General features: G+C 43.7%; 1 protein-coding gene across 4 annotated transcripts in view; it reads left to right on the forward strand.

Annotated features, from left to right (window-relative positions):
* The first annotated feature begins 3,090 nt into the window (after positions 1 to 3,090).
* RMND5A (required for meiotic nuclear division 5 homolog A) overlaps positions 3,091 to 27,757 on the forward strand; it is a 50,038-nt gene continuing 25,371 nt past the window's right edge. For 3 of the 4 annotated variants that reach the window (XM_075563116.1, XM_075563114.1, XM_075563115.1), the window contains exons 1-2: positions 3,437 to 3,699; positions 25,318 to 25,460. In XM_075563116.1, the coding sequence (XP_075419231.1) occupies positions 3,558 to 3,699; positions 25,318 to 25,460 (285 nt within the window). In that variant the 5' untranslated portion in view covers positions 3,437 to 3,557. Of the gene's footprint in view, positions 3,700 to 25,317; positions 25,461 to 27,757 lie in introns of all 4 variants that reach the window. The other variant, XM_075563117.1, reaches the window with a different exon arrangement.

Below are 27,757 nucleotides of genomic sequence, written 5' to 3' on the forward strand. Positions count from 1 at the left end.
ATGTTGGAACTGCTGCCTGCCCCCTTTTCCCACTTTGGGAAACATTGATCTAGTGGATGGCAATGGAACCAGATTAGTGGAGTTGAATAAATCTGATGGAGAAAAAGTTTTCAAGAGTCCTACAGGTAAGGAGCTGAGCCCTGGTTGTGCTGTAGGTTAGGTTCTGGACAGCTGACTACAAGTTTGGTGATTTAAACCCACGAGCCACTCTGATGGAGAAAGATGAGGCTGTCTGCTTCCGTAAAGACCTAGTCTTAGGAACCCTATGTAAGGTTGCTATGACTTAGAATTGACTTAATGGCAGCGGCTTTGGTGTATAGGTAGTTAGAAGAGGCTTGGTGGTGCTGTGTGTTAGGTAATTAGGCTGCTAACATCAAAGTCAGCAACTCAAATCCACCAGCCATTTCATGAGAGTAAGGTGAGGTTGTCTACTTCCATAAAGATTTAGTTTCAGAAACCCTAAAGCTCTGTTCTGTCTTTGGGGGTTACTATGTGTTGGAATTGACTCCATGGGAATGGGATAAAATAAAGATGAGGAGGGAGAAGTGGTAGAGGAACCTGAAAGGTTAAGGTAATGTTGACAAAAACTGAGGGGTCAGAGAGGAAAGTGAATTTTGGACTCTATTTTTAATAGTTTTATTGGCATTTAATTCACATAGTATACAATCCAATAGTTTAATCACATGAGGAAGAGCTGTGCAATAATCACCACAATCGGTTTTAGAACATTTTATTTTTGTGCTCATCGTTATTAGCTCCCCACAACCTTCCGTCATACCCACAATGAACTACTAACCCAGTTTCTGTCACTATAGATTTACCTTTCCTGAATTTCATATATAGAAAAACATTAAAAAACAAACAACTAATAAAAATTAAAAAGTAAAACAGATAAAACCTCAATAAAAAAGAAAGCAAAAAATATTAAAAACTAAAAAAAGTTAAATGGCTCATAAGGGAGATCAAATGATAGAATGTTTAATTATAACTTAATTGCATCTGTAACAATCCACTTGCTAATGTATTCTGCATCTTAGCAAGGCTATTGATATGTTGATGGGAAATAATCTTGAATCTGGGTAATGTCTTGTGAATGATGAGGTCCCTGGATAATGAATTGCTGGTTGGGGGTCATGTGAGGCTAGAGTTTATTAAGCATATCAAGGCTGGAGAAAGAGATTATCCAGAGGTAATAGTTCAAGGGGCGATTGTGATATGTTCTCCAAGGCTTAGAGTAAAGGAAGAAAGGAAGGTGGAGCAAAGAACGTTGGGTAAATGTCTTCACCAGTAAAGGGTGCTGGTGCTGGGTCTCTTTTAAGCTTTTCAGTGAAACAGGAACCAGGGCCAACTGCCAAGAATGAGGGAAGAAGGAAAAGTGGGGTGAATGGGGAGGACAAAGGTCTGTAATAGCAATAGTTGAGGCTGTTCTTGTCTTTGAGAATCACCAAAAAAGGACGGGACTCGAATCAACATGATTCCAAGATTTCCATGTTGCCAGCTGCGACGATTTGTTACAGGAAATTACAGTAGTAACTATGACCACCATCATTTATCACGTGGTTATCATGTGCCTGCTATGAGCATTTACAAGTATTATCTCACTTGATTTTCCTGTTCATCTAAGGAGGCAACCCAAACACAAACCCACTGCCATTGAGTCAATTCACCACCAAGGGTCCAATCTAATGAAAATAGGTATTATGATTTCCAAGGTATAAAAACAGAAACTACGACTTAGAAAGATTGCCGTCGTAATTAAATATGCATACACATATATGAATACCTACACATATAGCTATCTATAAAATGGTTGCTATCAAGTTTCCATACACTGTTCTGGGCACGGAAAAGGTGGAGCTGTCTGTCATCATGGAGCTTTTCTGGAGTGAAAACTGAAAGACGTAAACGACTATATGAACACGAGAATTCCACATTTTGATAAGCGGTGTGAAGAAAATGAAATTGGTTACACTCTATTTGATAGATATCATATCAGCTCTGATCTAGCATAGGGGTAAGGAGTGCGGGCAGGTCGAGGCGAAGTAAGCTTGGACAGGTGTGTGGAGAGTTCTCGAAGAAGGTGGATGCGGGCAGAGTTTTCCGGGACACGTGTGGCGACCCGCGGGAAGAAGTAGGCAGGTTGGTAAAAGCAGCACTGAAGTTAATGCCTAGCGGAGGCACAGGGAGAAGGGGCAGGGAGGCGCCATGAGAAAGGGGAAGGATTTCCCTCAGAGGAGCAACCGGGTCCACTTCCAAGTCCGCGGCGCCGGGAAGCCGCTCCCCGTGCTGCGGAGCTGGCCGCTGCGGCACGTGGCGTCGAGAGGCGGCCGCTCCGGGGAGGGTCCTGGCCGCAACCGCAGGCGGGGGGCCGTGACCGCTCCCGCGCGGCCCCGTGGAGGCAGTAGCGGCGGTCGCGGCGCCTCCCGGGCCGCCCGCCAGCAGGGAGCCCCACTTGGCGCCAGGACCGCCCTCGCTTCATTCCGGTTAGTGACTCCCGCCGGTCGCACGGCCTGGCTGGGCTTCCCGCCAGGGGCGGGTGGTGCTTCCACAACTTCGGCGTGACAATGGCCCTTCTTAGGAAGGACGGAAAGATGAAGCAACCGGTGCTTAGGGTACAGTCTGGGGGAAAGAATATTCCTTATTTGTTTCTCTTTGGCTCGGTTTGCACGCGTGCTTCCCAGAAACGATTTGCGTCTCGCTCAACTCTCCCTTCAAGTCAACCCCTCCAACAGCGAGCGCGTTGGTTTGGCCCCTCAATCCCGATTGGCCGCAGCGTTAAGTCCGGGTCAGGGATTGGAAGACGTTGGTTTCTTGCGTCTCCCCTGCGCCCATTGGTCCGCTGTCCTGTGTCTGGGGGCGTGGTCAGGGACAGTTACCACCCCCTTGTTTACGGAGCGCGTAGTTGTTGCGCACTCCGAGCGCCGGGGCTGCCTCAAAAGTTCCCCGTTCGGCTCCTCAGACCAATTGGCTCTTCGCTCCACCCTCTCCCTCGCCCTTCCCCGCCTCCCGCGGGGTCCTGCCCACACCTTTCGAGCGGCGCGGCGCGTGCGGACTCCCGTCTCGCTCCTCCCCCGCGCTCGCCGGGCTGTTCCCCCTGGAGAGTGCGCTTGGTACGGCCCGCGCCGCCTCCTTTCCCTGCTGGGGCGGTTGCCCCCCCCCCGTCGGACGGAGGCGGTTGGTGCCTCCCGGGAGAACCAGGTCATCAGTCGGGTCCCGTGAAAACAAAAACAATCGGCGGCGCTGCCGCGGGCTCCCGAACGCTCCGCGCGGGTTCCTGGGACTCGGGTCCGGGGAGGGACCAGCGGGAGCGGCGGCGACGCGCGGAGGCGGCGGCAGGGGAGGGGGGGGACGGGACCGGAGTGCCATGGGGCCGGCGGGCGCGGGCTGCGCGGGGCTCCCCCGGCGCCGCGGCTAGCGCGCCTGTCGCTTCGGTCGCCTCAGCCGCCCGCGCCGCACGCCTGGGGGACGAGGAGGAGGACGCGGCCTCGGCCGGGCCCGGGCCGAACGGCTGCGGAGACCCGGGCGCCGACGAGCCGAGCGCCGCCGCCGCCTCCGGGATGGATCAGTGCGTGACGGTGGAGCGCGAGCTGGAGAAGGTGCTGCACAAGTTCTCGGGCTACGGGCAGCTGTGCGAGCGCGGCCTGGAGGAGCTCATCGACTACACGGGCGGCCTCAAGCACGAGATCCTGCAGAGCCACGGTAGGGCGGCCGGCGGGGCGCGCGGCTGGGCCCATCCTCCGGAGCCTCATCCCCAAGCCCCGCTCGGAGAACCCGCACCCACCCGTCCTGCCCCGGGCTCCGGCGGGTCGGGAAGCGGCCCCTCCGGGGAGGGCCGCCCCTGCGGCGCCGAGACGAGCTCTCGGACGCTTGTGACTGTGCCCTCTCGTCCCGGCCGGTGCACGTCGGTCCTGTCGGCGTGCGGTCGCGAACCGAGAACCCGCGGGGGAACCGGGTCGCGAGCTGCGGGGTCTGGCGGGTTAAATATGCGTAGTGGGGGCGGGGGTGTGTGTGTGTACCGCCCACCGCCTCTACAAACTGCCTGTCTGCCCCGGGGTGCGCACCCCTCGCCCCGCAGGCTCCCACCTTGCCCCCCACCCCTCACCCCCGGGCCCGAGTCCTGTCCGGAGGGCGGGCGTTGGTGGGTTAGACTGGGCGCCTGGCTGTAGGTGGTGAGACCGTGCTGGAAGCCCATCCCTCCTCCCCAGCCCCACACAAACCCTCCGCCGATGGACTTTCTTTCTTCGCCTTTTTTTCTTTTTTTACCCTCGCAAAGTCGAGTGTTATTCCTCAGGCTAGGCTAACTGAACAGTTGCTCCCGCAACTTCAGCATTTGACGGCTGGGTGGAAGCGGCGCTGCTAGAACGCCGCCCGCCGCCCTGACTGGCTGCCTCGCAGACCAGGCTCAAACTGAAGCTCCCTCCTGGGGTAGCTGCTGAGGAGGAGCAGCCGGCCGCCGCGCGCCCGCCAACGGGGCCTAAGTTCTAATTCTCCTTTCCAGGCCAGGGAGTCACTTGTTTTCCATTCGGAAAACAGACTTTCGATGGGAGGGTAGATCCTTATGGCCCTAGGCCCTGGGGACAGATAGTTCGCCAGAGTTACCGCGTGGAAGCAGCTGGTTGAGAGAGGTCCCACCCCTCTTTAAATAGCATTAAAAGATCTGTTCTCTTTACTATACAGGTAGTTATTCTTGCTACTTTCCCTTTTCTTTTTTTTTTACATTTTTAATACTTTATCTTTTTTTTTTCCAGACAATACTTTATCCTTAATGACAATATTGCAGCTCCAAATTTGCTGTGGTTCTTAGATTGCTTGCATGTGTTTAAAGGTCGTATTTATAAAGATAACAAAAGGCAATCATAATGGGGGGGGAGTAAAAAAAAGCTGTATTTGTCTACTTCAGAATCCGTCATGACTACCTGTGGTTACAGTGGTCATTCTTTCTGGTCATGAAGTAAAGAAAGGCCTTGTCGTTTAGTGGGGTTCTTTAAGAAGTTGGGTATCCGCTGCTCACCCAGTGGGGGAAACAGGAATTGATGGAAAGGAATGGTGGCTGGGGAGTCGATGATGCAGTGGGAGTTGGGATGAGAACAGTGCCCTCTCCAAGCTTCTCTTAGATCTCTTCCCCTTTATTCTACCCCGCCCCTGCCCAGGACACCTTTCAGGAGAGAGGAAGTGCTCATGTGTAGTAAGGGAGTCAGTCTTAAAACAGCCTCACATCCTGGACACAGCAGCCACTTCTGAACTCCAGGGAGGAAGCAACCGGGCAGCCACAGTGGGAGAGGGATTAGAGAGGAAGGGAAGTTGAAATATTAATGTGGAAGAACCAGCAGAGCTTGATGGCCAATAATGAAGGAAGGAAGGGAGGTTCGCTGACTTGTCTGGTGATTGACACAGCTGGTAGAAATGGGGAAGTGGAGGTGGAGTGGTGTGAGTCCTGGGAAGGGTTTGGGGAGTTTGCTTTTGGACATGTGAGGTAGCTCTGCAGGGCTTCTGAAGAAATAGACAGATTTGATGTTAACTGGTGGCTGGAGATGCGTAGATGGCAGTTTAGATAAAAACCAATGACTAAAACTGTTTTCTGATGTCATTTTTGCAGAGAAAAGGATGCAGGGAGAAAACACTGTAGGTCTAACTGAGTGGTTCTCAACTTTCCTAATGCCTCAACCCTTTAATACAGTACCTCATGTTGTGGTGAGCCCCCAACCATAAAATTATTTTTGTTGCTCCTTCATAATTGTAATTTTGCTACTGTTATGAATCTGGTGACACCCATGAAAGGGTCGTTTGACCCCAAGGTTGAGAACCATTGGTCTAAAAACACAAACAACCTTGAAAACTCCCCTTAGAGAGTAGAGGACAGCAGAGGAGGCAGCAAGAACCAAAAGGTCACCGCGAAGTGTTGATCAGGTGCTTTTGGCTATTGGGAGTCAGCAGTTCTCTGTGCTTGCAGTTTTATAGAGTTGCTAAAGCAGTCCTGATTACAAAAGGGGTTGAGAGGACTGATGAAGCACACTCACATGTTAAAGACTTGCTGCTCAACTTGGTGGTGGTTATTTTCCCTTCTCTTCCTTTGCCTTAAAGACTAAAAGGAAGGGGTCTGGGGAAGAAAATGAATGAAGGGACTAGACTTAGGTGGAAGGAACATTTCCTTTCTAGGGACAAGCTCAGAGATTGAGGGTCTGAGAAAGTGGAAAGTGAAGTACTTTGCTTTGTGTGTGAGAGAAGGGTATATTTATTGAAGGGGGATGATCATGAGCTTTGTTGTAGGGGATTTGTGCATCATCCCAGTTAGATCAAGTGATTGTGAGGAATTATCCATGCAGGAATTGGCTTTCGATTTCTTTGCACGGAATCAGGACCTTCTAGGAGTGTGTGGTCTGCTAGAATTAAAACTAAATCGGGGTGCTCACGCTTTTTCAGCATATGAGCTACTGATAAAATGATCTACCAACTACAAAGATGCAAAGCATATTTTTATTTATCACATTTATTCTTAAATGCACGGAGAATTCTTTATGTACAATGTATGTTTATGTACTTTGCATAACCGCATGAGTCCACATTGCACAACAAAACACATATGTACATTTTTTGTCATGACCTGAGTTTGATGACTTGCACTGAATGGAATGAGCCAGGGATGCATAGTAGCTGCTGACAGCCAGCCTTAAGTGCACTTCCAAATGATCATCAGTCCTGGTGGAACGGTACTTGCACTTAATGATCTTTATGTGGGAACAGGCTGACTCACATGAATAAGTAGAGCCGAATAATGCAGACAATGAGGTAGCACATTTTCTCATGTTTGGATACTTTCTGTCTGCGAGTAAGTTCCAGAACTGTTCATGCGCTCTGGACTTCAGCTGAATGTTGGCTTGTAGTGTCAAAATCTCCCATTCCGCATGAAAGTGATGTTTTTGCCTTCTTACTTGGTCCAGCTCCCCCACTCATTTTAATGCCCCTATGTTTAAGAGAACAAAACCAAGGTCTAAAAATTGGCGATAAGCTTGTCAGTTTTGCTGCACTTAGTGCAGTTGTTTGCGCATACATCTGACACCTGATTGCATTTGATTGGCTGCGCTGTATATCGATTAAGCGATGGGGTTGATGATAGGCTTACGTCTATTTTTTAATGCCATGCAATCTACCCACACTACATTTGCGGTGACTAGTAGATCATGATTGGTGTATTGAGCACCCCTGCTGTAAATCTTTATGGGAACAGAGAACATTTTTTTCTTCTGCGATTAACAGGTGGGTTTGAACTACTGACCATGTGGTTAGCAGCCCAGTGCCTTTCCCACAACACCACTAGAGCTCCTTAAAAAACAAACAAACCAAAACTCACTGTCATTAAGGTGATCCCGACTGATAGCAGTCTCACAGGCTTCTGGGCCTATAAATCTTTATAGAAGCAGATAGCCTCATCTTTCTCCCAAGAAGCGCTTTTAACACCAGTCTTGTGGGCATTCATCCATAGCTTATCCAGCAGTGCTCACCTATGAGAGGAGGTGCTCTTGTCATTTGGTCAAATGAGATGTTATGTTGAGGATCTGGTCTACTCTTGGATTCAGTGTGGTTGATGGGTGCTGGCAGTTCCCCATGTCCTCTTGATCTCATTTGCAGAGGAGTGGCACTTTTCAAAGGTCAGTCACACATGTGCCACACTCATTTTTTTGTTTGTTTTCAGAAATTCACCATTTTGCTTACGTAACTTCATCTTGGGAGTTGGAGTTGACTAGATGGCAGTGGGTTTGGTTTTGGGTTATCCCTCATTTTAGGCAATCAGCTGTTTATGAAATCAGGCTGGGCATGACAGATGTTAGATAAACTACTGATTAAAAATGACCTCACAACTGTTAAAATATTAGTTGGCATACTAGAAAACACTTTGCACCCATGGTATGGGACCATATTTTAACAGCCTTCGGTTAACTGATAAAACAGCATGAATAAATTTTGCATCAGACATCCCTCCCACTTAACTCTATTTCTCTGCGAACTTGTTTGTTCGCTGCAGTGGCCACACAAAACTCACAAACAATATGCACGATTGTAAAGTTTGTTAGTGAGGGAGGAGCCCTAGTGGGACTGTTGGGTAAATGTTAAACTGCTAACTGGAAGGTTAACCTAACTTGTGATTATATTCTTTCAAAATGTTTTTCTATTGATAAATACATTTATGGTTTTGCTCTCCGTTAGCCCTTCCATGGTGGGAGAAAAGAAAAGAACTATAAATTATGTGTGCTGGTACTGTGAATGACATTTGGAGCAAGTAGGTGAGGCTGAAATGGGTAAAGGTTCTAGGGCATGTTTAAAGTGTAATTGGGAAAGGCACAGACTTGTAGCATAAAGGGTATAGGATTAATTTGTGGACGATTACAGGAGAGTTTCCGAATGACTCTAGTACAATTTTCTAAATTTAAATTCATTTTCTTTTGAGTAAACAGCATGTTCATATGGTATAAATTCAAACAGAGAAAGGTAACCAGTGGGAAAAAAGTCTCCCTCCACTTGTTTCCCTGGCTAGTTCCCATCTTATCCATGTTAGTTTCTAAGAAATCTTTTCAGAGGATTCTGGGAAGTGATAGTTTTGTCACTCCTTGTGTTTGTCTAAAATAGCAGTTCTCAACCTTTGGGTCTCAACCCTTTGGGGGTCGAATGACCCTTTCATAGGGTTGCCCGATTCATAACAGTAGCAAAATGACAGTTATGAAGTAGCAATGGAAATTTTATGGTTGGGGGGGGGGTGTCACCACAACTTGAGGACCTGTATTAAAGGGCCACTGCATTAGGAAGGCCGAGAACCACTGCTCTAAAGGCATTCCATGTATAGTTCCACTTAGCCTGGAAAAGGCCTCGTCTTATCCCAGTTATATGCTGGGAAGGAGAATTTTATTTGTGGGAGTGATGTGATATATATCCTACAACTCTTCCTTCTGGATGTTGGTCCTACAACTCTCTTCCTTCTGGATCCAGGAAGTTCTTAGTGCAGGGATCCCAGTTTCAGAGGACACACCCCACTCATTGTTGGTGATCATCAGCCTCTTTCTCCCACTGGGATGGCTCATTCATTTATCCCACTGAGATGGTAAACTGACCAATCCTCTCACTAGGACTTTACATACCCACTTGCATGATCATAACAGCCCATTTGCATCATTAACAGTGTAATTCACCTAGTAGTCACAAGTGCCCATGGTGAGAAAAGCCAGATAAAATTGACCCACTACACCACCGTTGTCTTGGATGACTGTCAAAGGATCCAAGTTTGGTGGGCTAGTGGGGTTTTTTCCCCTTAATACCCAAACATCTTCGTGAACATTAACAAGAACAAATGGTATTCTCTGAAGAATAGTATTTTCAAGTTTTGATAGAATAATGTGGTATCTACATTTAGCCTAGAAAGTAGGTCAGAAATAAGTTTGCATGGATGACATTATTTGATTATTCTAAAAGGAGAACAGACCTTTTACTAAGTTAAATGACCTTTTAAAAAATGGTGTAGGTCAGACCCCTAGTGGCATAGTGGCTATGAGTTGGCCAGTAGTTTGAAACCATCAGCTTGCTCCTTGGGGGAACAAATCAGGCTTTCTACTCCTGTAAAGAGTCTCAGAATCCACAGGGGCAGTCTTGCCCTGTCATATGGAGTCTCTGAGTTGAAACAGTCTCAATGGCCATGAGTTTGGTTTGGAATAATAGGTCAATATTGGAGTTCAAATTGAGTTTAGAAGCAGATTTAACATTGCTAGCCATTCCCTATCAGGCTTATTTATGAAACATTTCTTTGTTATTTGGCAGCTTATTCATTTAGACTGGCATATTGCTCAGGATTCTTCTGGTTGCCTGTGAGAGACGAACTTGAGTTAAAATAGTATTTGTGATGCTTAGCTAACGAGACCAGGGCCAGGCCAGACTGGTTCTAGGGGCACAAAAGGTATCATCAGAACTGTAGTGTAAAGAGTGACAAAGGAGGCAGCTGACCCTTCCACCTTCCCCAGAAAGGGGGAAAGTCAGATTCATCAGCCTGAGGAGGCGGATTTCTGGGAGGTAGAGGTCAGACATGCACCCATTCTATAGCCTTCTTTACAAATTCTTACACCAGCCACGCCTCCCAAGATACTCCCTACTTCTCTGCCGGGTTTGCTAATTCACTGCAATGGTCAGACAATACTGACAGTGATGGACTCTCTAGGGAGGTTATTGCTGTTAGTGCCATTGTGTCATTATCAAACCCCGTGCACAACAGCAAAACACTGCCTGGTCCTGTGCTGTCCTCACGATTGTTCGATTGGAGCCCATGGACACAGCCGCTGTGTCCATCTATCTTGTTGAGGGCGGTCCTCTTTTTCATTGCCCCTCCACTTTATGAAGCATGATAACCTTCAGGGACTGGTCTCTCCTGAAACATGCACAAAGTATGTGAGAAGACGTCACACCAATGTTTCTAAGGAACATTCTGGCTGTACTTCTTTCAAAACAGATTTGTGTATTTTGGCAGTCCACAGCACTTCAGTATTCTTCGCCAGCACCATAATTACCAAGTTAAAAATCAGGTGCAGACATAACAGGCTACAGTTCTTTGGCCGAGATAGTCTGTTCTCAGCCATGCCCTCAGGCGTCCCTTTCTCTTTTGGTCCTCAGCCTCTCAGTCAGTTTGCCTTTAGGCCTCAGCCGCCTCTAGGGTAATGTTGCAAAGCTCCTTTAGCACTACTAGTAATTATCTAAAGGTATTCTACTCTACCCTCAGTAAGCCTCAAACGAGCTTAGCTCCAGCTCCGAAAGTCAGCTTTCCCTATTAAGTGTGTAGATTCACCCCACTCTGCAAGTGAGTCTCTTGCCCAAAGGCACTTAGCTTTACTTTCTCCTTAGACCAGGAAGCCCACTGCTCTGCTTACTGCTCTTTGTTCTGCTGCCTCAGCTACTTTCCAACTCCTTACTGTCATGATCTCAGTCACCTGCATCAAGGAAGGTCAGCGCTCAGGGATTTCCTGGCTGAAAGGACACCCTCTGCTCCTGGCTCTTGATGGTAGTGAGACCCCCAATTCTGCTTCTGCAATGGCTGAACCCAGTGGTATGGCAAAACTAACCAACCCCCATGCTAAAGTTCACATACCCTTGGTGGGAGTTCTAGACAGTGGTTAAGAAGGGCCATAATGAGTAATTCACTGCAGCACAGTGTCCTTACTTCCTTGGCTTTATTTTCAAAAGAGCTTATTCCACTTGGAGGTGAAGATGGCTGATGGTGCTCATGTCATACTTGTCACCAGTGATCTCAAAGACAGGAACATGCACATTCCTCGCCCTTTTCAGCATTTCTAATAAAATTCCCACAGAATGTAGTTATTGTCTTAGTTTGGGTCATATGCCTCTCCCTTAATTAGTCCCTGGGCCCAAGGGCCTGTACTCAGCTGACTCCCCTGAGCTGTGCTAGTGATGTGTGGCCATGTGATTAGCACAGTCCATTGGGAAGGGAAAGGATTCTAGAAAGGCTTGCACCAGACAAAAATTTTAGATACTCCTACATTTGAACAGCTAGTTACAAGGTACATCAACAATAATGTTCTCACGTGTTTTCAGGAGCGCTGATGGCATAGTGGTTATACTTTGGGCTGGTAACCACAAGGTCTGCAGTTTGAAACCACCAGCTGCTCTATGGGGGAATGACAGGGCTTCCTACTTGGTGAAGACTTAACAGTCTTGGAAACTCGCAGGGGCAGGTCTACCCTGTCCTATAGGGTTGCTATGAGTCGGCATTGAATCAATGCCAGTGAGTTTGAGATTTTTGAGATGTTTGCTTGACCAGCCAACCTTTTTTTCTCACTGATTGAGTTTGTTGTACGACTTAATGTGTAGAATACAGAATACAACTTGATTCTTGTTACTTTTGAGATCTCCTTTGAAATTATTTTAATGCTTAGCATAATGAAATCATATTTCCTAAGGTGAGATTGTCTAAGGAGTTTCTAACCGTGTGTCTTCTAACATTTTCCAGCCCTCCTCTTAAGTCTAGTGCCAGGGAGAGAAACAGTACTTCAGTGATGCTGCTATGGGGACATTGGTAGTTGCCGTGGTGTTGCCCCTGACTCATTGGGACCCCATGTACCAGAGTAGACTTGTGCTCCATAGAGCTTTCAAGGCCGGATCTTCAGGTCTGCCTTCTTAGGTGCCTGTGAGTGGATTTGAACTGCCACCCTTTGGGCTAGTAGTTGACCCCCTTAACCATTTGTGACACTCAGAGTCTCCTTATGATACTATTAAACTGGAGCTAAAAGAGATTTTTCCAGTGTTTTCGTGTTGTCGTCTTTTAATTATTAGGAAGGTGAAAATGGAGTTTTAGCAAATTGTTCAATTGGAATATTATAAATTACTTGTATTTTGAGCCTTGCATTTTCATCCCCAAATGTATTAGAGAAACTAGGTAGAGAGATCTGGTCTTTAGTTATATATTTTAAGTGCCATAATTCTTCCAGATATCGATAGACAGAAAGGAGATGATGCTTTTTGGCTTCTGGCTCATTTTCTGAACGTTCTGAGAATTTATAGAAGAGTGGCAGAAACTCCTGCCCTTTCCCCATAAGATGGGGTAGGTGTTGGTTCAACACATATTAGACTCAAGGCTGGAGGCTTTTAAAAACTTCACTTTATTCGGGTTTGAGGATTGTAGGGCTGGGTTCAGAATGGTTTTTTGGTTGTTTGGTAGCATTGGGGGAGTCCACAGCCTTAGATTACTGAGTCTTGAGATGTGGAATAGTCCCCAAGGCTCTGTCCTTGAGCTTAGGAGATCTTGGTTTGAGTCCTTGCTCTGCAGATTCTACTCGATATTTCAGTTTTGTAAATTCATATTAGTAACCTCATATCTCACAGAGTTAGAGAATTAATAGATAATAGATGTGAACTGACTTTAAGTAGTTCTTAAATCTAGACACGCTGTCCTTATTTCTAGTGTCTGTTAAGTACTATTGGTCTACATAACACTTTAGCAGTGTTATGGTAAGTGTAGCTGCAGTCTCCAAGGAATTAACATTTCAGGGGAACACACAGGCATAGCATGTAGTATGTAACACGGGTTGTGGTGGTTCACAAATATTCATTCAGAGAATTAAAAGGGTAGTGGTATTAATTGCGTTTTAGGTCAGCTTTTGTTGGTGCTCTGGCAGTATAGTGGCTAGGTATTAGGCTGATCTGCATGGAACATCAACAGCTCCGAGGCAGAAAGACTGGGCTTTCAACAGTTTTGGAAATCCACAAGGGGTTGCTATGAGTCAGCATTGACTTGATGGCAGTTAATGAGTTGTCTTTAGGTAACATTGAGTCAGTTATGACCTTGTTGATCCTATGCAAGACAACCCTGCTCAGTCCTGTGCCATCCTCACAATTGTTCCTGTGCCTGAGCCCATTGCTGCAGACAAGGTATCGATCCATGCCACTAAGGGCCTTCCTCTTTTTCATTGCCCCTCCACTTTACCAGGCCTGGTGTCCTTCTCCAGGGATTGGAAACCAGGGAGTGTACAGTTATCGATCACCAGTTGTTTAAGGAACTCTTGTGGGAGTTCACAACACATAAGAAATCATCCTTTCCTTCTAAAAACTTTCTATGTGGTTTTTAAAAAAAACAAACCACAAAAGAAAGAAAGAAAAAAAGATTAGTGCTCTGTAATGCCAGGCCCTACATTCGTATCAGCCAAATGGTGAATGAGTGGTACCAGGTGAGAAGAGGTAAAATTTGAGCCAGATAGAACATCTCCTGACCTGTGGGAAGTTTTTATTACAGAAGATGGCAAGAAAAAAGGTGCAAAGGACTGAGAATACAAGAGGGGGTTTGGGGAACAGTGGAGGCTCGATTGGGGTGAGGAGAAAGTGAAATTGGAGATTAACATATGTGAATATATGACCAGGAAAAGTAGTAGACCGGGAAGATATTGAATGACTTAGGGGAGAGGGTATTTCATCTGGATTCAGGGAATTGTTATCAGTATTTAGATTAGATCGGAAGGCAGTGAGGTTTGCCTAGAGAGAAGCATAGTGAAGGTTACTTGTCAGCCTACATCCGATTAAATAGGGGGAAGATAGAGATACAAGTTTTTTCTTTTTAAACGGATCCAGATTTAAATGCCAAAAGAAACGTATGTAGTTCCACCTTTCATTCCAGAGGTAGGTAGATAGATAATAGAGATTAAGTACATCTCTATATTATGACTTTGAAGGGAGTGATGTATATATAGGCTCTAGAAAATAGGACTCCCAAGAAAGGTTTAAAGTCTTAAGAGTTACATTCCTTTTTGTTCTTGAAAACCTCGCAGTTCTCCCCTGTGATAGAGAGTTGCAACTGATGCGCTGACAGTGCATTTCCACAGTTCATGCTTCTCTATTTTGTAGTCTATAGTTCTTCCAGATGTCAGCCACTGATCTGGTTCCCTGCTCCAGGAGCACTATTAGTCTGTACCATGTAATTAGTTCTTAAATATAAACCTTCCTGCTGTTTTTTTCTCTCATGCTTGTGTTACCACACACAGGGCCTGTGATTTGGAGTAATGGTCTTTAATAACCTCTCTGGATCAGAATACTGAGTTGTGAATTCAACCATTCTGAAAAGTCAGGGCTTGACCACCACATATACTCTGCGGATTTGCCAACTATTCAGATTACGGAAAAGAAAAGGCTGTTTTAATAGTTTTCAGTGTGTACCTCCTTTAGAAAAGAAGATGTTTATATTTGTGCCTTTTTGACTCCACGCTCTAAATACATCTCTCAAGCAGTTGCACCGTAGATGTCATGTGCCTCATAAGATGCTAAAGTGTTAACAGGCTAACCGTTCAGTTTATTGCTCACAGTGCGAGGTAGTCCTTTTCAGTTCTTGTTACTACTAGCCTTACATTGTCAAGTTCTCAGTCTTTCTTTTCTGGAACTTTGCAAGCATGTGAGTGACTTTTTTACTTTTACTCTTTCCCTCTCTTCACGCCTGCCCCAAATTTCGGGGTCTCCTTAGAAATTGGTAGCACGTGTGAAAGTGCCTTGAACGTAACTGACACAAGACTCCAGTACTCAATGAATGTTCATCAAAATCCACAGTGTGCAGTCCCCCTTTTCTTAAGACTTTCGTATTAACACCACCCCTGTTTTGCCTTTGTTTTCTTTCATTTTTTCCTATATATTAAAACAGAAATTTTGACATAGCTTTCTTACTTAATAATGCCTAATTTGGGGGAAGGGGGGTTGTTTTGATTTTAGCACATTTTTCTTTAAAGGAATTAATCTAGTACTACACCTGGGAACTTCAAAAAAAGTCTGGAATGAAAAGATAATGGAATTTTTGAACATGAAGCCTCCCCCCACCCAGCAGCTCTGTGTGGTCTGAATTTTCATTTAGGTATAGTTAGGATTATGTTTTCTAGAAGGATTTTGTGTTATTTGTATCAAGACTTCTGTACTATTGTGTTTTCTATTTAATTCTAATTATGAAAATTGAGTAAAAATTTTAATAACTTAGAAGACTCCATATACAACATAGACAGTGTTTACATATTTGGCTTTTAAATAGTTTCTTCAGAATATTAATAAAGAATTAAGTCAGATTATTGACTTATGGAATATACTACGTTTTCTTTATTTCTACCAAAATATTTTGAATATTAGATGGTGAAACTTTCACTCTTGGAAGAGCCAAATAATCATCAGCATCCCCTCTGTGTATTTTGTTCAACATTTGTAATAGAATGCTCTATAGTCTTAGAAACCCCTAGGTCAGTGGTTCTCAACCTTCCTAATGCCACGACCCTTTAATACAGTTCCTCGTGTTGTGATGACCCCCCCCAACCATAAATTTATTTTTGTTGCTACTTCATAAATGTAATTTTGCTACTGTGATGAATCAGGTGACTCAGGTTGAGAACCGCTGCCCTAGGTGGTTTCACTGGTTTTGCTGTGAGTCGGGACCAACTGTGTAGCAGTAGGTAAATTTTTTTTATAAACTAAATGGGAACTTGTATTTATCTGCTAATGAGCAGGAATTTCAGGCAGTAACAATGTGGGACTATCTATCGCCTTTTGTTTAGTTTTAGTAGCCCTTTCTTCAACATGTGCGTTTGACAGTTATTTGAGGATCTTTTGTTTTTGTTTTCTCTGGATATTAAAATTCTTGGTAAAAAGATCATGGGAAGGGTAACTACTGAGCAGGGATGAGACATGTAATTTTGGATCTTAATGGTAGCTGTGTATTCATTGTACAGTGCTGGGTGGGCCATATGGTGAGTAAATCTTACCGTGTAGTTGAAAATATAGTCTAGGTGGTCAGTAATGAAGGGAAAAATAAACCGAAGAAATTGGCTCAAAAGTGACTTGTGTCAGAACACAGCCGGTAACTTCTCATTCCAACCCTTTATCTATGGGTTTAAGGTTTGGGGAGTAAAGCACAGGGGTGTGGAGAAGAAGGGTATCATTATTTGGAATAGAGGAGAAACCTGAAGAAACTTATTTTGTGTACATGTCTTATTTGAAAACTGGAGGATTGGTGTATGAGCTGACTGGTGTTTTGGAAATTCAGGCTGTCACGTTACTGTGCAGACGGCTGTAAAGAGCGTAGAGAGTAAGAGCTGTTGAGTCTGAAACTGCTGGCAGTTCCTGGGGGTGCTGGCTCCGTGTTGGTAGTGCCACGCAGTCTCCAATGCAGGGCTCGAAATGGAGGATATGTAATACATCGTTTATTATTTTTGTATTTATTGTCAGGTCCTGTCAAGTCAGTTCCAATTCCTAGCAACCCCGTGTACAACAAAACAAAACACTGCTCGGTCCAGCGCCATCCTCGCAATTGCTATGTTGAGCCCATTGTTGCAGCCACTGTGTCCATCCCTCTCAGTATATCTGACGATGTTTCCTGCTATTCATAAGACTTGCTTGCAGTGGCTAATTCCTCAGAAGTGAACAGCCAACTCCTTCTTCACAGTCTGTTCTTAGTCTATAAACTCTGCTGAAAATTGTTTACTTTTGGTGACCCTCGCTCTCTGCCATCGAGTCACTGCTGACTCATAACGACCGCCTGTGACTCTTGGAGACTGTTTATGTGCGAGTTGCTGGTGGTTTCAAACAGCTGACCAGGCAGATTGCAGCCCACCTTGTAACCACTACACCCCCAAGGCTCCTCTTGCTGTTTAAAATGCGATTGATGTAGCTTCCGGCACCAGTCTGACAGACTGAGACAAGGCGAATGTTTGTTTGTAAATATTTATTGGATGCCTCATGTCACAGTCACTGGACTGAGTGCTAGATATTAGACAGTCGGAATTCCTGTTCCTATCTTCAAGTAATTTTGTAGAGGCAAACGACAAATACTTAAAATGAAGTGTAAAACCCTGATTGGAAATTGTAGGAAGTTATAGGAGCAAACTTTTTTTCTAGTTTATGATTTCTGTGGAGTGGAGTGAATTCTGACTCCTGGCAATCCTATAGGGCAGGGCAGGGCAGGCCTGTCCCTGTGGGTTTCTGAGACTCTAAGCAAGCCTCATCTTGCTCCCGCGGAGCAGCTGAGGGCTTCAGATTGCTTAGCAGCATTAAGCAGCCCAGCTTGTAATCACTCCACACCAGGGATCCTTGGTGAAACTCTTGCTGCCATTGATAACCACTGACTCATCGCCACCCCTGTGAGTGTCAGAGACTGTAACTGTGAGCTGCTGATGGTTCAAGCTGCAGACCATGCAGCTCTCAGTCCAACTGGTCACCACTATACCACCAGAGCTCCTTCCTTTGTGGAACTAGTAGACGGTAATCCTGAAATGGTTAGAAATGAAAGCCCGAGGGAAGAGTTTAAAATCTTAGCTAAGCTCTACAATAGTTTAGAGATTAAATGTGTGTAATGTAATTTGAAGGAGTTATGGTGGCACAGTGATTAAGTGCTTGGCTGCTAACCCAAAAGCCAACTGTTCTAACCTGTGGGAGAAAGATATGACAGTTGGCTTACATAAAGATTTATAGCCTAGGAAAATCTGTAGTGGATTTTCTACCCTGTCCTGTAGGTTCACTAACTTGACAGAATGACTAATTTAATTTGAATGTTTTATTTTAGAGGAGGCCATGACTATTACCGTTTTTTTAGAGTATTGTGCATAAATCTGTATATAAAATATAGCACCACTGTGAGTTAGATTGACTCCATGTCAGTGAATTTTTGTGAGGCAAAAAATTTAGCTTTACCTAAAGGTGGCTTTTGTTTTTGGCTCCTGAAAATTGCCTTTGGAGTGATGAGGGTATCTTAGTGCTGTGAGTTAGTTGTGGGATTGCTAACTGCAAGGACAGTGGTTCAGACTTACTCGCTACTTCAAGGAGAAAGATGAGACTGCCTATCCTTGTGCGTGAAAGGGGTGCCAGCTCCCCACCACTAATCACGGATTCGATAGACACAATTATACGGTTATTATATATAAAGATTATAATAAAGTCATAGCGAGCATGAGAGATAGAAAAGAGAGTCAAGACAAGATGGGCGGACCCTAGATTCATGATGGCAGCCTAATCTTGGTCACCCTTGGGCCGCCTTGACCTCTGAGGGGTTTCCTACAAGGCAACAGACAGATGACTATCCTTATCAGAAGGGAGTGGGTCCTACTTGTTGTGGGATAAACAGTGGTGACTGCTTGCTCTAGGTGGCTGATAACCCTTAGGGAGTATAACTCCTGATTTACTTCTGATGACCTCCAAGTGTATAGTCATTTACAAGCAGCTAAGTTTGGCATATATTTGGGGGAGACAACTTTGGAGAAGTCCTTCTGTTTCCCACATATTCTCATAAAGATTTACAGTCTCAGAAACCCTAAATAGGATCACTATGTACTGGAAGTCTCACTATCCTTACTGCTAATGAACATTTTGACTGTACTTCTTCCAAGACAGATTGAGTTGTTCTTTTAGTCCACGGCATGTTGAATATTCTTTGCCAGCGCCGTAATTCAAAAACATGGATTCTTCTTCAGTCTTTATTCATTGTCCAGCTTTCACATGCATATGAGGCCGTTGCAAAAACCATGCCTTGGGTTAATTGCACCTTTGTCCTCAAAGTGGCATCCTGGCCCTTCAACACTTTAAAGAGATCGTGTGCAATAGATTTAACCAATGCAGTGTGTCATTTGGTTTCTTGACTGTTGTCTCCATGAACATCGATTGTGGATCCAACCAAGACAAAATCCTTGACAACTTCAATTTTTTCTCCATTTATCATGATGTTACCTGTTGGTCCAATTGTGAATATTTTTTCTTTATATGGAATTGTAATCCATACTGAAGGCTGGAGTCCTTGATCTTCATGAGCAAGTGCTTCAGGTCCTCCTCACTTTAAGCAAGTATGCATGTCATGTGCATATCAGGTTGTTAATAAGCCTTCCTCCAATCTTGATGCTGCATTCTTCATATAATCCAACGTCTCTGCTTATTTGTCTAGCATTAGAGATCTGGTAAATATGGTGAAAGGATTTTAAACCATTCCACTTGATCCATGTATAGGTCCTGCCATGAGCACAATGAAGTGTTCTGGAATTCCCATTATTGTCCAATGTTATCCATTGTTTGTTATCCACACAGTTGAATGCCTTTGCATAATCAATAAAACACAACTAAACTTGAGTGTGTCTTTCCTTTTTGATTTTCTAACTCCACGTTTTTGCACATTTCATTACAATACTTGGTCTTCTTGACATGGCCTGTGATATTTTCTGGTTAGCTCCTTTTCTTCATTATTTTTTCCATTTGCTTTAGCCACGCTATGATCAAGAGTAAGTTTCAGAGTCTTCTGACATCCATTTTGATCTTTTCTTTCTCTCGTGATTTTTAAATCATTTTGCTTTCTTCACTTTATATTCTTGATGCCATTCCACAGCTTGTCAGGCCTTCTGTCATTAGTATTCTGTCATTAGTATTCAAGGAGTATTCAAGGAGTATTCAAATCGATTCTTGAGATGATCTTAAAATTCCGGTACAATGCACTCAAGGTCCATATTTTGTCTCTCTTGGACTTGTTTTAATTTTTTTCAACTTCAACCTGAACCTGAATTTTCTGGAACTTAAACCTGAATTTGCATATGAGCAACATTATCTAATTATACATTTTTTACTTACATGTATGATTAGGTTCCAAAGATCATGTTGTTATGCCAAAATGAATGACAATGTCAGATCCCAAAATGCAGGAGGACTGCATTATTACATAACCGCTAAACCATTGAGAATCGTGATACCCAAGTGGACATAATTACCTTAACCATCACAAGCTGCATTAATCTTAACTTGCACTTCAGCTTCGATTATTGCCAGGTGTGTGTCATCAGTACACATAGTTGAATAGTAGGTTTTTTTACGTTAGTCATAGAAGGGAGATGTTGGATAAGGAGATAAGTTTTGAGTTTTGTGAGTCATGCCAAGAATGATCTAACCCAAAGGATGGGGAGCCAGCAAGTAAAAGTGAAGATGTGTTGATACCCCATACTGAACACTTAGTGTCTGCCTATTTGGCAGTCTAAAGGACTGTGTTCTCTTAACTGGTAAGACCTACGTTGCCGTGGGCTAGTGTCAGAGAGAAGAGAGAGTCACATGCATGGGTGGTGTCAGATGATTGAGAAGGTGAAGGTGAGGATTGTATCCATCTCGCCGCCACTTGGGCGATTGGAGCCATACTAATTCTTATCTGTGAAATTATCCAGGAAATGCTATTCTAATTGTATTGAAAGGAAAATATCTTTAACTTAGACTGTGTGTTGGTTCATTGCTTAATTTTTATAATCTTTTATTGACATTTTGATTCAAGTCATAATAAAACTGATGTAGAAACCTAACTTGTGACCATAAATACAGAGCACCACCACCTCCTTGGATATGGGACTGGGTAGGATTATTGCATGAGAGATGCACTTCACACAGCACTTGATCCCGTGTGAAAAGTGACCATCACACGGGCCCACCTGAGACTCTTAACATTCTCCTTCCACTCTAGTTAGGGTGAAAATGCTGTCACAGTAGTTCTCTAGAAACAAATCCCAATTTGGTTTCTTGCCCAGAAAGGTTCTCCTTCAAACAGGTTGTATTTTCATAGAGAGAGACTGATGAAAGTCCTTTAGAACTCAAAAGTTTCATTGACTTTCCTTCTGGTCATTAATTTTCAAACCTGTTTTTATCTTTGGCTGCTTTCCACTAGACCCATTTGAAGACACATGAGTGAAACAATAACCCGAGTGGGTACATAGGTTGACATGCAAGCTGAACAGGTGTGGGAAGGCGCATGGGAGTATACTCATGAGTATCTATACAGGTTTGGCAGAGGCTGTTTCTACATAAGCATTTGTATATCCAGTAGAGTGCAAGAGGCAAAGTTAAGAAAACTTCTTCTCATGACCACCTTAAGGCAATGAGTCACTGGGCTTGGGAGTTGAGGACCATACTCTGAGGTCATCTAGGTGATTTGGCATCATGTGCTCTTCTATTAGAAATAGGGGCAGAGTTTCTGCTTCAGCCACCCCAGATTGGTTTGACACCCGATGAACACGACCTTCTCTTTTTCCTTCCCTCGTGGCTTCATCGAACCAGCCTTACTACACTCTGTCTCCAGAGTGCCTGCAAACCTGGAGGATTGCTTTTCTTGAAACCATCACCATTATTCCTGCGATGGTCACTGATACCATCTATGCTGTAAATCCAGTCTTCAGTTTGTTGTCACTTCACATCTTCCAGGGCTCAGCAGTGCATTTAAACCCATGCAGTATTCACTCTTCCCGGGCACATTTCCTCCACTTCCCGAACACCACACTTCCTTCATCCACACCACCGCCGCATGTCCCCCAACCCCCGCTACATTTCCCGTCATGGTTAGTACCTTACTAGAATTTCGTCCGCCTCCTCGTCCAGACCCACTGTATTTTAAACACAGTCCTCTGTTTCTCTATGTACACGGACTCTTAGTGATTCATTTAGTATCATATGTCTCTATGTCAGGAACTCACAAATTTCTGTTTCTAGCCCTGGGCTTGCTCTTGAACTCCAGATTATATCCAGCTGACCCTTTCATGTAGCCACCGGGTCATTTGTCTTAGTTACCTACTGCTGTTGTAATACATGCCACATATGGTTGAGCTTAAGAACAGGAATTTTATTTTTCTCACAGTTGTAGAGGCTGAAAACCAGAATCTAGCTGGATCCATTTCTTGCCTAGGTGTTCCTTGGTGAGCCTTTCATGGCATCCCTGTGCATGCTTAGGTTTATTTCTGTGTCTGTGCTGCTCTTTAAGGAACCTTGTTGGCTCAGTGGTTAAGTGCCTGGCTGCTAATCCAAAGGTCAGTAGTTCAAATGCACCAGCCACTCTGCTGAGAAAGATAGGCAGCTTCTGTGAAGAGTACAGACTTGAGAACCCCATTGGGCAGTTGTACTGTAGTGTCTCTGAGGCAGAATTGACCGCACACACCGTCATGCTGGGTGCTGCTCTTGATGTAACTCAGAAGTAACTAGATTTAGGGTCCAACTTACACTAACATGGCCTCAACTGACTTGGTATACTAGATGGCATTATAGAAGGTAATTTTGGAGCCCAGGTGATGCAGTGGTTACGTGCTCAGCTACCAACTGAAAGGTTGGGACTTGAGAACTATGGCAGTCTGCTTCTGTAAAAGAAATGACACCCTAGAAACCCTATGGTGCTGGTTTATTCAATCTTGAGTTACCATGAGTTGGAATCAATTTCACTGCAGTGGTTAGTGGCACAATGGTTAAGGGTTTTACATAGAACCAAATTGTTGGCAATTAGCACTCACCTCCAAGAGAGAAAGGCCCTGGTGATCTGCTCCGATAAAGATAATTTAGGCAGTCCTATGTGGTTGCTCTACTCTGCCCATTAGGTTGCTGTGTGTCAGAATGGACTTGAGTTGACTTAACAACAGTAGAAGTTCATGGTAATGCATAGTGCTCACAGGGATAGAGCTTAGAACCCCAGTTTTGGGCCACACAATATATTCTATAACAACAATTTTTGAACATCTCAAGTTTATTAACAAGCCCTAAACTGAAACCTTTGTTTCTCATCACCCACTTCACACCTGCTCAACCTGTACTTTTACCATCTTTCTAGTTGATTCTGGCTAAAAACTTTGGAGTCACTTGTGATTGTCTTGTCTTTGCTTCCTTATCCACTCAGGAAATCCTGTTTACCTTGAGCATACATCAGGATCCAACCACTTCTCACCATGCTTACAGCTACCACCCTAGTCTGAGCCACTGCCGTTTCAGCTGCATGCGGCCATCAAGGCCTAACTTAGTTCCCTGCTTCTGGTCCTTTTCCTCTATTTCCAGTGATTCTGACCGTATTGCAATGTTATGTCAGTGCATGTCCCCTTTCTGTTCAGAGCATCGCAGTGGGTCTTTTCCTTTGTCACAGTAAAAGCCAAGGTTTCTGGAAGGCTGAAGAAGCTGTATAATACCAGGACGCTTCCTATTGTCTCCTGGACTTCTTTTCTTTCCTTTGCCAGAAAGACATTCTAACCTTATTGACCTCCTTGTTATTCTTCAAATTGACATTTTATTTATTGCTCGCTTGCTTGCATACAATAGGGCTTTTGTCCCTTTACCTGGTATGCTTTTTTTTTTGTTATTCTGAGATAAATGTTACTGCTACTATATAATGTTGGGTAGGATACTTAAAATTGGGGGTGTGTAGACATACGAGGTAATTAATAAATATTATTTTGTTTTCTCCCCCTCTCTTACTCTCTTCCTATCTTTTTCCTGGTAGGGGGAACAAGGTTGATAGTTGAAGGTGGTATTGTTAGCTGCCATCACATTGGCTTCTGACTCTTGGCAACTATACACAATGGAATGAAACACCTGCCTAGTATTATGCCATCCTAATGATCAATTGTGAGTTGTGGATCAGACCATTGTGATCCAAATGGTTGTCATTGGCCATTTTGGGGACATTGGTCTCCAGGCTTTTCTTCCTAGTGTATCTTCATCTGGATGCCCTTCTGAAATCTGTTCAGCATCTGTTCATGCAGTCCTCTACTGACATGTGGGTGGTGGCTCTGCATGGAGCGCATTGGCTGAAAGTTGAACCTCCCTCATGGAAGATGAGCTTTCTACTCCTGGAGCTGCCACTGCACATAGAAAGAGCATGATATAAACTGTAACTTTTAATTTTTAGTCACCAAGAACATCCCTAGGTTAAGGGATTTGCTAAGAAGACCATAGGATTCACCATGTAGTCATACCCAATATATAGTCACACACAAAGCACAATTTGCAAAGGGAAAAAACAAAGGCTCCTAAGTACAGAGGAAGGAGACAGGGGGAGCAAACTTTCAAGAGTCCTTTCTCTATCAAGTCACTGAAGCTCACTGATAAGGAATCTGACCCCTAGTAACTCTGTATAGAGTTTCAGAGACTGTTCATCTTTATGGGAGCAGGCAGCTTCATATTTATCCTGAGGAGCGGCAGCTGGTAGGTTTGAACCACTGACCTCATGACTAGCAGTACAGCACCTAGTCATAGAGGATGCACTTAATTTTCTAGTATTAAATTGTGACAACCAAGGTGAAGTGTTGTCTCTCAAGGAAGCTCATTAGAGGCACAGTAGCCAAGTATTTTATTGGAGCCTGGTCATGTGGACCCCCTCAGCTAAGCATATGCTAAAACCGCACATTTCCACAAAAAAATCCAGTATTCAAGCCTCAGCACATTGTGTGCACCAACAGTCTAAGCATGGTGAGCTACCTTTACAGCTAAGTTGATGGGAAACCTCCCCAAATCCAAGTTCCCAGACTCTCAAGGATGAACTTACAAGCATTGCATTCTAGGATAGTAGTCAGACCTGTTATACTTGCTCTCTTTTCTGCACATTAAAGTGTCTGACAAGTTTGGGGTTTGGATTTTGCTTCTACTTTTTTATATGGGATATAAAGCATCTATATAAAACCACATCTCTCTTTTGGAAATTTAGTAAAACCAGACTGGGAATTTTGATTTTTTTTTTTAATCACTTGAATACTTGCTTATCCAGGGTTGAGTAAATGGATTTATGTATTTAGACATTTTCTGAAAAATGCCTGGCAGTATTATTTACAACCTATGCTGATTTTAAGAATAACAAGAATGGTTTGCTTCATAGTAATAATTTATTTCCAAAAATTATTTAAAAAACAACAATAAAATTTCATCTATGAACATGACCATCTGCTTCATAGCAGATATTGATTTAAAAAAATAATTTTCTCTCTACTACCATGCTCCAAAAAACCTGTTTGAACTTTACCATCGTTACGTTTGCTTTTATAGGTAACTGATCTTTCTTTTTTTCAATAGGTCAAGATGCGGAACTGTCAGGGACACTGTCTCTGGTTTTGACACAATGCTGTAAAAGAATCAAGGACACTGTGCAAAAATTGGCCTCAGACCACAAAGACATTCACAGCAGTGTTTCTCGGGTTGGAAAAGCCATTGATAAGGTATGTTCCTGAAGAAGTTGTTCTTTTTAAAATTATTATTATTAAATACTTTTATTGGGAGCCCGTACAGCTCTTATCGCAATCCATGCATACATCCATTGTGTCAAGCACATTTGTACCTATGTGGCCATCATCATTTTCAATGCATTTTCTTTCTATTTGAGCCCTTGATATCATCAGTTCCTCATTTCCCCCCCCCCACCCTCCTCACTCCTCCACTCTCCCTCCTTCACGAGCCCTTGATAAATTATAAATTATTATTTTCATATCTTATATTGTCCACTGTCTCCCTTCACCCACTTTTCTGTTGTTCGTCCCCCTGGGAGGGGGTTATATGTCTATCCTTGTGATTGAACCCCTCTTTTCCCTGCACCATCTCCTTGTTTCTGTTTCGGGTGGGTTTTTTTTGGTGTGTTGGTTTGTTTTGTGTTTAGCATCATTCTTCACCTGGTCTCGTGCTTTGACATCCTTGTTGGTCTTCCGGTGGGCATACTACTTGCTTTTTTCTAATGCTGCTTTCTGGGTAAATAAGTGGGTTGCCAGCCAGTAAGTCTGTCATATTTGTTGATTGTATCTTCTTGTGACATCTCTTTTGAGTACAGTATCTTTGACTTAGTGCTTAGTTTACATCTAGTTCTTTTTTGGATTGGGTACATTTTGAAGTTCATGGAGTCCTTTAGAGGCAGAGCCGAAAGGAAGGAACCCCAAGTTATAATATGGTACTTGGGACTATTTCAGCTACTGTGGAGAAAGGGGGCTGTGGATGGGCATTTCTATTCACACATTGTAAACTTCTGGACAGGAGGGAAGAACACATGGGAAAGCTCTTTGTAGCAAAACCATCTCCTAAGCAATCCTATGAGTTGTTCGGTTTGTGTGCACTAAGGATCCCTGGTGGCCCAATGGTTAGGAGTTCAGCTGCTAAGTGAAAGATTGGCAGTTCTTTAGTAGTTTCTTTGAAAATACTTCTGTTCCCATGAGTTTAGGTCATAGATGACGTGGATTTTCCTTTTGTCTAGGATTTGAATTCCGAGCTATAGTATGAAGCTACATCATTTAGCCGATAGTGACAAGTATCTGTTGAATTGTAGTCCAGGGCCACAGAGGAGAGTCTGTCTCATTTAGCACAGTTCTCTGTGTCTGTCAGAGGCCCTTCCCCAGTGCAGACAATCTAACTTGGTACAGTTCTAAGGGAAACTACTTAGGTTTTTCTCACATGAGGAATTCTGAGTAGACTGTTGTCATCTATAACTCTCTTGACTTGTGAAGCCCTCAATTTGCATAAGCTTCTGGGGCAGCCTGTAAACACTGGCAGACTCGTATGAACCAGAGATGAGCAAACAGGATGAGGCGGAAGGCATTGTGGCACACGACTTTTAAGTACCACAACAAGCAGACTTAAGCAATAAACTGGAATGCCATCCAGCAGCTACTGAGTAGCATTATAGGCACCTGGTCCCGCCCTCAGAAGAGGAAGACAACCAGAGAGGCAGGTGGCTCCTTTGTGAGCAAGCTGGTTTTGTGAGGAACTTAAATCAATTTTTGATGTGCTAAATGGTGATGTTTTCCCGTTTAATGGTTCAGTGCTTCTTTTAAAATTCTCTCTTTGCTGTTCTGAGAATGTAAGCAGAAATCTGTGGTATTAGCGAAGGCATTTTCTGGCTTTTAAAAGTATTATTGCAAAAGGGGCTTGAAAAGTTATTAAGATTTCTATTTCAATGTGTTGACTATTTTGAGATAACCACTGTTAGATCATTTTTTAAAGCTTAAGTTCCCAGACTTTTTTTGGCTTAATGTTCCCTTTTCAGAAACAGAGTTACTCAGCAGCCCCCTGGCAATTAAGAACTTGTGTACTATAACCCATAATTCAGGGTTAAGTACGGCTAGCTGCTTGTGCAGCCCCCTGGATCATTCCACTTGTCCTCCCCCCTTCTACTAAGGAGGCGGTAGCAGTTATTTTAGGAACCAGTGATTTAAAGTCATATCAGCTCTTGGAATCTGTGATGAATTAATTTTTAGTAATTTAGTAACAAATATTATGCTGTGTTATTTTCAGTTTCTTCATTTTTAGAAAGAAAATCTGGAATTCTGTTATGTTCATGGCATTTTATCAAATGTTTTACTTAGTCTTGACTGTGTATATGCCTGTGTGTGTATTTACTACCTAATATGAAAACTCAATGACAAGTGTGTGTGTGTTTGTGGACTCTATATTGGAATAAATAAGAGCTAAAAACATAGTATATGGCTTTTAGAAAATTACAGTTTGGTCATCAAAGAACGCTTTTTGGTATGTG

Source organism: Tenrec ecaudatus, chromosome 11, assembly GCF_050624435.1.
Source record: "Tenrec ecaudatus isolate mTenEca1 chromosome 11, mTenEca1.hap1, whole genome shotgun sequence".
Lineage (NCBI taxonomy): Eukaryota > Metazoa > Chordata > Mammalia > Afrosoricida > Tenrecidae > Tenrec > Tenrec ecaudatus.